At 39.4% G+C, this 9,327-nt stretch overlaps 1 protein-coding gene across 1 annotated transcript; it reads right to left on the reverse strand.

Annotated features, from left to right (window-relative positions):
- Window positions 1-1,384: 1,384 nt before the first annotated feature.
- cep44 (centrosomal protein 44) lies at window positions 1,385-9,277 on the reverse strand. Its single transcript, XM_049570578.1, has 11 exons — window positions 9,098-9,277; window positions 8,920-9,017; window positions 7,324-7,471; window positions 6,999-7,136; window positions 6,449-6,523; window positions 4,012-4,203; window positions 3,470-3,598; window positions 3,226-3,324; window positions 2,945-3,016; window positions 2,031-2,068; window positions 1,385-1,762 (listed from the first exon to the last, which is right to left on the reverse strand). Exons 2-11 carry the CDS (start codon window positions 9,009-9,011, stop codon window positions 1,690-1,692), a joined length of 1,056 nt encoding a protein of 351 aa, XP_049426535.1. The 5' UTR covers window positions 9,012-9,017; window positions 9,098-9,277; the 3' UTR covers window positions 1,385-1,689.
- Between the last annotated feature and the right edge of the window lie 50 nt (window positions 9,278-9,327).

Below are 9,327 nucleotides of genomic sequence, written 5' to 3' on the forward strand. Positions count from 1 at the left end.
AAAATATTTTGAGGAGGGTCAAAATAAATTAATAAAATTAGATAAAGTTACATTCCAGCCTACCGTGTCCCCTTATAATGGGATCAAAACTTATAGATCTGCCTTTGTATTACTAAGTTGGATTTATTTGTGTCTTAAGAAGTTTCAATGCGTTAAAAGTAAACAGTGCTACCACTTCATCAGTTTCTGAGGGGAATCCTTACATACAATCGTTGCAAGACAGAAAACAACTACCCACACAGTTTTCCTTGTAAGAATTGTTGACACTGATTAAACTGTGCTGAAGAACTTATTGTTTATGGTGACATTATCAAAAATCAGATTTTTTAATTTTATTTGGAGGCTAAGAAAAAATGTAGCTCGTTTGCAAGATCATATTTGACGTTTTCATTTGAAATGGCGTGTTTGCCTAAGTGCCCACTAGATGGCAGTATTAGAGCACAAATGACAACCTGATGAATTTTGAGTAGACTTGTAGAGAAAGAAATATTTTGGTGTTCAGTTCTTTGTCACTGATTAGCCTGCTTCTGACTGGCATTACATCATTTCTATTAAAAAATAACCAAAACAACCCTCTGTTTTCAGTGACGCGTCTCATTTTCGTAAACTGATAAAAGGCTTGAAAAGGGAACCATTTCTATTTCTGGTTTTCTCCTTTCCTCATCTTTATTGATAAAGAGAACTGTGGTGCCACTCTCCATACCAGAAAGTGCATTTATTGAGGAAATAAGAGAAGAATTATGTAGTTTACAATGTGACTTGTGCCTTTGCAGAGCTTGCCTAGGTGAATCCACCAACTGGAGCTCACTCTTTTCTCTCCCTCTGCTACAAAAACATGTCCTGTGCTGTCAGCTGTGTACATCAGACCAAAAATGCTCCTGTCAACTCAATCAACTTCCAGGGCCTCTCAAATGTCACATAGGTGAGAAATTAGAACATTTCATTAGTAAATAAATTATGCTTTGTTTTATGTCCCAATTTCAGTCTTGAAAATTAGCTAGAGAGACCAAACATGAGCAACATGTTTGTTTCTGCTGTAGAGTTGGGCATTTGAACATGGACATCTATGGGGACTGACTCACTTTTGGAGCCCGCCTCAAGTGACAATTTGAGGAAGTGCAGTTTCTGGCTCTTCTGCATTAGCTTAATTTATTTTTTGTTATGCCCAACAGGTTGCCAAATGGGAGACACCAACATTCTGTCCCTTCTTTGAGTGGTGATGCAAACTCAGCATGTTCACTGTCAAGCATTTATTTGCATGGACTCAGTGAAGTGAACTTTATTTGTTGCTCCACACATGCCCACACACATACACTACCAAAAACTGTAGTAAATGAAAAACAATTAACACAAGCACCTGCAGTTTTAACAATGCAGCATTTATTTGATGAGGGTTAACACAGCGGAAATCATCTGTTTTGCTCTCATCAGCCTTTATCACCAGACATTCATTTCCATGTTGACAATATTTCGTCCTCACAGTCACTTCCTTTGAGACCTGAGTTAAAGCAACTACAGAAGTTTCCTGGCTCGTCTTAAGTACAGATAGCTTGTTAGAAGAGTTACAAGCTGAGAGGCACATCATAGTGATAATTTAGTTTAATAAAGAACATTAACAATGCTAAGATGATAGAAAAGTGCACTAAAATCGCGGTGTGTTATTACATTCAACACAAACTTAGATGATTATCATTTGTCATAATGTATCTGCAGTTTTGTGGAGGATTCAGTGTTCTTCAGCAGACTGGAGGTGCTCTTCAGCCTACAGATTTCAGACACAAACACAGACAATGAATTTTATCCAGATTATGTGCTATCTGGCAAGTGCAACACAAAAATATGGCAGGTACACCAACACCTCCTCTACAAGATCAAGACACATTCATAAGATTAAAGCTCACTGCTGCTTTTATCGAGCCAGGCTGGATGGAGCGATAAGATCAGTGACTAAAAATCAGCAGACCTATCTCACAGCCTTGATGTGGTTAAGTGCGAACTGTAATGTTGAGCAACTATAATTAAAAACTTACATGTTTGTGATCCTCTCTAGCCTCTCCTTAAGATCCTCCTGGACAAAAAAAAAACAGAAAAACAAGACAAACAGGACAGACAAATAGATATGTTTCTTGATCCCAAACAGATATTAGGCAATGTGTACTGAAGAAAGATTAACTGCAGCAACATGGAATAACCTGAAAGCGGACAATGTTGTGCTGCCAAGAAAATATGATGTTAGTGGAGCATCAACTTGCCAACTAAAGCTAAAGTCCTACCATCCAGTGTGTGGGATTTAGTGGCATCTAGTGGTGAGGATGCAGAATGGAAACTTCACCCTTACGCTGGCCGATGTGAAAACTCAGATGGCCCCATGTAGTGCACGTGTTTGATTTGTCTGTTCTGGACTTCTCTACAAACAACATTGCGGACTCTGTGGGAGAGGACCCACTATATATATATATATATATATATACACACATATATCTTCTAACCGCTTTATTCTCTTGAGGGTCGCAGGGGGGGCTGGAGCCTATCCCAGCTGACATCAGGCGAGAGGCAGGGTACACCCTGGACAGGTCGCCAGACTATCGCAGGGCTATATATATATATATCAGCTCAATCTAATGTAACAAAAACACCTTCTTCTTAGGTAACTATGAACTAATGAAATGCCTTAAGATTCTTTTTCTGAGTGATTTCTGGAACTGGAGGGAACTGAAAGGTGCTCTGTTATTTGCTCACCTCTTATAAATACTGTGACTGTCTTATTCAAATGCATGGTCTGGGAAAACAATTCCCCAAAATGTTTACAACACAGCATAACAGAACATGAAACAAATAACACAACAAATACGGTGATGTCATTCACAAAATCATTGAACAGCTGGAAAAGATTAGATTTGATTATCCACAGTGATAGGAAGGGCAGTCCTTTGCTGTGCCTCACCTTTGAAGCATCAGATGTGGAAACTGAAGAACACGAAGAGGCAGATGACGGACATGGCGGCGGCACACTTAACTAAGAGAGAGAGGTGTGAAAGCAAAGGGAAATGCAAAGGAAATGGTCAATTTAAAACTTTGTTTAGTCAAGGATTAACCTCAAGACTGGCTCAGTGCTAATTTCAAGCGAATCACATTTTAACATTTAACAGTTTAAGGGGATCTTGTTATGATCAGCAATTTGTTACAGCCACTCCACTGTTCTGTGAGGATGCCTTAATGCATTACCTGTACATTGCTCAGATCTAGTTTAGTTTCCAGTAACAGGACCCTGCTCATCAGATTTTCCCAGCACTTCTTGGATACAGTGATGACTTGTTCTTCATACTGGAATAGAATATGATTAATAAAAAAAAGTTGGCTGCAATTGTAATGTTTTATTACATTTTCTTTGCCATCTGTCCAATAAGGAAAAATATTAAACAATTGGGATCGGATATTAAATAAGTAGAGTAAAGAATGTCTTGTCAACCTTGTCTGTGTTTCTCCATTTGTCAAGTTCGTCCAGGCGTCTCTCAAGGATACTGAGCCTCTGGAGCCCAGACAGAAGAATCTCTTGTTGAGCTTCCAGTGCTGAGAGCCTTCCCTCCACCTCTGATGACTGAAAGACAGGAAGACAGTTATATTATATATACGTATATTGGCATGTGTTCAGACTCCTCTGGAAATATGTGGGGCGGATTAGGTGATCATCAGAGCTTAAGGCCTTTCAAAGTTTCAGTACAACAGAATCCATTTGTTGTCTAAAGGTCATTTTGTTGTTCTGGTGAATGTTGCAAAGCTATATCAAAAATTGTTTTAAACAAAGGCATTGTAACTCCGTATTCATAAATTCCCATTGACATCCTTTAACCATTGTATCAGAGAGGGAAAAAGGCCACAACCAGTTTTATTTAAATCATACTGTCTCCATTTATTGGTAAACAGGTCAAAGCTTTTACTACATTGAATCTATTAATTAATGTCTATCACAAACTTTCACCTAGTCTTCACACAGGTTTTGTAAATGCTTACATTAAGAATGTTCTCCTTGTCCTCCTCCTGTCCTGCCAGCTCTCTGATCCCATTTTCAGCAGAACTGGAGTGGACTTCATTATCAGAGGCACGGGTTACATTATTGGAGGAGCATGCGTCAGCTTGGGAGGAGTTTGTGGGAAAAGTGGAGGGATTTTCCATGTGGTTCACAACAAATGGCCTCTTGGACACCTGAAACATATAAAACCAATGGCATAAAACATTTCTGTCATATTGTTCACCACTGTTCATGTGCAGTTCTGTGATGAGGGTTGCAGGCTTCGCCACATTTTAGAGGTCACATGCTAAAAATTTGTTAAGAGCCACAGGTTTACACCACTTACTGTATTATCTAGATCTTTATTATGATTGCAAGAAAAAAAAAATACTAACAGAACATCATGATGAAAACAAAAAGAGCAAATGCAGAACAATTATTAAATATTTAGTCAGGGAACAAGAGACTAAAGTGATGTTGGTGTTGGTGTGTGCGTGTCTGTGTTTCACACTGTCAGACTGGAATAACGCTATAAATGTGGATAGGTGAAAGGGGAGGGAAATTAAGCTTTACCTTTACCTTTACCACTACCAATGCTACTACTACAACTATCACCACCACTACTACTTCCACTACCGTTACAACTACCAACAACTGTAAATAAAGACCATGTTGTTATGGGATCACTCCAGCTCCAATACAGCGATCTGCAACTTTAAAGAAATGCAGGCCAGGGGCGTAAACTGGAGGGCCAATGACTCCTTTCCTACCTCCTAGCCCCTACTACTGGCACCCTTGCTCAGACTACACCCATCTTCCAATTCAGCCTTCAATGTGATCTCAACTACACCGTTATAAAGTTTTGTGAATGCATCCTGCATGGTTGTGATGCTATCCTGTTGAGAGAATCCGTCAACACACAGAGAGACGTATTAACACCTGGCAAAGTACTCAAAATGGCTTCTGTGGTAGTTCCCGCTGCAATAGGTGTCTCCAGGCGCACATTTGCCATGACACACACAAACACACAGGCTCACAAGGTGAAAACAATACAAGCACTGCTGTCATGGCTGGTAATTAAGTCAGGGAGAGTGCTGCTGGCACTGCCGTCCTGGACACAGGCAGTGAAGCGGGCGCTGTCAATGAGCTTCAGAACGGGTCAGCAGGGTCAGGCTAATAAATAAATGTGGTGTTCCTCGATTTCCAGTTCATGAGGACAGTTTTCTTGGCAACAGTTAGAGCCATGAGACGTAATCTACTGTTAATGAGTGTGCAGTGCCAACTGACGTTGCACTGGGTGCAATGTGAACAGATTTCTGATGAATCCCCTTTTAACCATTTCTTGCCCTGTGAAACAAACTCTGTGGAGAATTTTATACTGGCATTGTTTGTCATTTTATTGATGGTATGGATAGAGTTTTTTCAAGAGAGGGATGCTAATTAAATCTGAGGCAGAGGGAGGAAGATCCAGGTTGGTGGTAATAATGTTAAATTTTGAATGAACAGATGAGTGAAGCTGCAGATATTCCAAAAAATATTTGCTCCCGAAGCCAAACTTCTGGGCCAAGTGGGAGAATGAAACAATGATAACATTATGAAAGATGTGTTTAAGATGTGTGTTTGCTTTTTGGGTTCATGTGTGGAAAGTGGTTTCTTGTTACTTCGAAACTGTTCCAAATAGGACAAATGTGTTTTTATATGATTTTCTGTAATTCAACAGGTTGTCAAGAGCTGCAGCTGTTAACATTTTGAAACAAGGATGCTGTTTGATAAACAGGCTGTGAAATGATAGATATGGAACCTGATTGTCTTTACAAACTGTTCTATATCTAACCGTGTGTTATGTGATTGACTTGGGCGGATTCATCTGACCAATAACAACGCTGATTTGCCAGAGAAGAGTGGCAACAATGTGGAGCTTCAAGTCCTCCTTGTGTCTTCAGTTTTTACAGAGTGGCCGGTTAAATCCTTGGTGTCTGTTTTGCAGTAGAATTTGGATATTCAGTATCTAAATCGAGTGGTTTGCAATAGTATATGGCAGTGCTGCAACGGTTCATCGATTAATTGGTTGATGGATCAAACAAAAGACTATTTTGATCATTGATTAACCGTTTTAGTCGGTTGTCAAGCAAAAATGTCAAACAAATGCTGGTTCCAGCTTCTTAAATGTGAGAATCTGTTGGTTTTCTTTGCCATTTATGATAGCAAATTAACAATCTTTGGGTTTTGGACTGTTGGTTCGACAGAGGGAGCAATTTGAAGACATCCCCTTAGGTGTTTTTTCACAATCGTTTGACATTTTGTAGAATAAACAATAAACTGATTAATCGTGAAAATAATCAGCAGATTAGCCTATAATGAAAATAATTGTTGGTTGCAGCCCTACTTTATTCTACTGTGTACTTTGAGTGGTGGTTTTGCACTTTACACTATACTTACAGTGTCTGCATCAGTCAGCGTTGAAAGAGCTTCTCCTCTGCCATCCCTGTGCGAGACAGGACATCTGACTCTCGGCTGCAACACACACAAACACACAACTCTATTGGAGATGTTGCAGAAGTGTTGTTTGTTGAATGATGCCTGTCTCCTGTTTTTTATTTTCTCCAAACTTTATTACTGTCACGGCACAGACAGCAGCAGTCACATGATGAGTTTCAAGTCTAGTGGATTTAATTACTGCTAATCTTTCTGGCTGTGTGTGGCTGCCCTTTATGAAGTGACTGAAGCATGCAGGCCACCTGCCACAGTAGCAATAGGACTTGTGAGTGGAAACCTTCGTTAGCGCAAGTCAAACCAACTTCGCAGGACCACACCTGTCACCAAATTTTGAGGAACTGCTCTATTGATGCCCCAGTTAACAGTTTACATTAGTGTAGGGTCACCAAACGTATCAGTTTAGTGATTTAATCATCTTCCTGATCCAAAATCTTAGATCACTATTACAAAAGACATGTATGTAAATTAAAATTAAACCATTAAAGTTTTGTACCTTCTTCAGTTGGTTGTGTTTCTGCAGGACCAGGTTAATGATGTCACAGATGACAGAGATTTTCCTTTGAGAGAAACCCCACTGGAGGAACTGCTGCTTGGTCAATATAGGCTTGTAATCGAAGATGTCTCGCAGTACCTACACACACAAAACACACACATACACTCACGGTTGAAAAGACCACTAAAGGCTAGTAGAATACTTGTGAGTGTAAAGTAAAAATCCACTGTTCACTAGTTGGTTGGTAGTCACATTAGTGAGGGGACGAATCTGAATTGAGAAACTTCTGTGAAAACACAATGCTCAGAATGTGTGTACATGTTACCTTATAAAGAGTGTCAATGAATCGGAGGTCAGTTTTGCCAGTCAGCTCCAGTCCAGCCTCTAGTAGTTGCTCAGCAAAGGGTGGGGAGAAGGAGGTGAGGGTGAAGCTCACAATTGGTAGAAAAGCGGAGGGATCCCCTTTGGAAAGGCTGGTGGAGGAACAAAGAACTATGTAAGAAAAACTGTAAATAAGGTATGAGAGAAACTGTTATACAATGTCCACACTGCACATTCTTAAAACTAGCTGTCATAGCTCATTGGAGTGCTAAAATGAAGTTTATACATACAGGCGGAGTCACAGTCACATTCTGCGGCTACAAAATCATGACTTGACTTTTCATGAGCCTGACTTGTCTTTAGAACTGCATTGGACAATAGTTGCAACAGACATATTTTGTTTAATAAGGTGAATACAAACTTGTTGGTATTACATTTATATATACGACAGTTAATATGTGAAATTTTAGTTCTCAATTAATATTTGTATTCATCTGTGTAAATCTGAACTAGATGACCCAAAACCAACCAAGCGTATTGATTACCAGGTTTCACTGCTAAACCACCATTGTCACGTATGTTACTGACAGGCGTATGTAATGACAGAGACTCTGTAATCAAATATATATTTATCTGAGCACACTGTGTTTGCTTATGCTAATTCAATTTAAATTTTCAACTCATTCAAATGGTTCATATGTGTAATACAGTTGTACATAGTGGATGTGTTGTTGTACTCTTTATGGCTTGGTGCATTTGTATATGATAATGCATTAGATCTGATATGCACTTTATCAAACATAAACAATACCTGCCAGCTCTCAAATCTCATATTGTCATGTACGTTGTGTATTTGTTTTGAATGTCTGTGATGTTCCTAAACAAGAATGCAAAATGTTTCCTGCAAGCAATAACAAGGTTTAGATGCTGGCAAAGGAACACACAATGAAACTATGATGAGACGGCAAGACAAAAAGACGAACTGCAATTCTTTTTGGAGCGAAGGTGAATGAAGGCAAGCCTGGACCTATGTGCAGTAAATATTCGTTACGTTACACTTGAACAACAAATGTCTTGTGGTCGACAGGCAACATTATAACAGGCATTCCACATTTTTGACTCCTGTTAGGCATGTTCAATGTCTATAGCTGGGTAAATTTGCAGATTAGTAGTACTTGAGACAGAGGCCACAAAATATTGGTGTCTATATGAACCAAACAGTAGATTGTGTGTCACAGTTAAGTCCCCTCCACTCAAAAAGCAATACGTTTTATCACATAAAACAATGTTTGAGTTTGTCCTGATTGTAAACTGTATCAGTATCATTCAGCTGTATCATATCTGACAACACAGTGGCAATTAATAAAACCATTTGTAAAATTACATTCAGTGCTGCTTGCTGTGTCAGAAACCTACTCACTGACTGCTATTACTTCTGACCTATGATTGTAATGTCACAGATCGCTTAGACATACTTAACGTTTCCCTCGTAATGTTATGTTTGGTTGGTTAAATATTAACTTGTGGCGTTACAACGGCCTCTAGCACTGGAAATCGTTTTTGCTCATGCTAAACGTCCATTAGGTAGTTGTGCTGTTACCCATTGTAGTCGACATTTCCTGGGTACTTTAACACTCGCAGCAGACTTTCCAGCTTACGAAGACAGCCACGGACATCTCCAGCAGACAACATCTTTATCTAAAAGCAAGAGAGCAACATTATAGCGTCAACCTACAGGGCTAACCAAAGTTACAGTCAGCTAACTTAACGTTACAAACCTGCGTTATGGCAACACAAACAGGGTAGACGCGAAATGAGACACCAAAGCCCGAGCTACTTCACATAAACGTTCAAAATAGTGTTTGTATGTGTTAATAAAAGTACAATAATTCCAATTTGATTTCTTTTTGGCAAACGCTAGCTGGTATTTTGAGTGTTGGTAACCTAGCAAAGTTGGTTTTGTTTCTACCGGGTGAACAACAGCACGAAACACGATTGGCTGTTGCTT

The sequence above is a fragment of the Epinephelus fuscoguttatus genome, linkage group LG3 (genome assembly GCF_011397635.1).
Source record: "Epinephelus fuscoguttatus linkage group LG3, E.fuscoguttatus.final_Chr_v1".
NCBI classification, from domain to species: Eukaryota; Metazoa; Chordata; class Actinopteri; order Perciformes; family Serranidae; genus Epinephelus; species Epinephelus fuscoguttatus.

Bases quoted from the DNA above. Each gene is read 5' to 3' on its own strand.
- cep44 (XM_049570578.1), bottom strand. From the start codon at position 9,011: ATGTTGTCTGCTGGAGATGTCCGTGGCTGTCTTCGTAAGCTGGAAAGT. The intron at 7,137-7,323 runs GTAACATGTACA...TTGTGTGTGTAG, and splicing joins TCATTGACACTCTTTATAAG to GTACTGCGAGACATCTTCGA. The intron at 6,524-6,998 runs GTACAAAACTTT...TGTGTGTTGCAG, and splicing joins AACACAACCAACTGAAGAAG to CCGAGAGTCAGATGTCCTGT.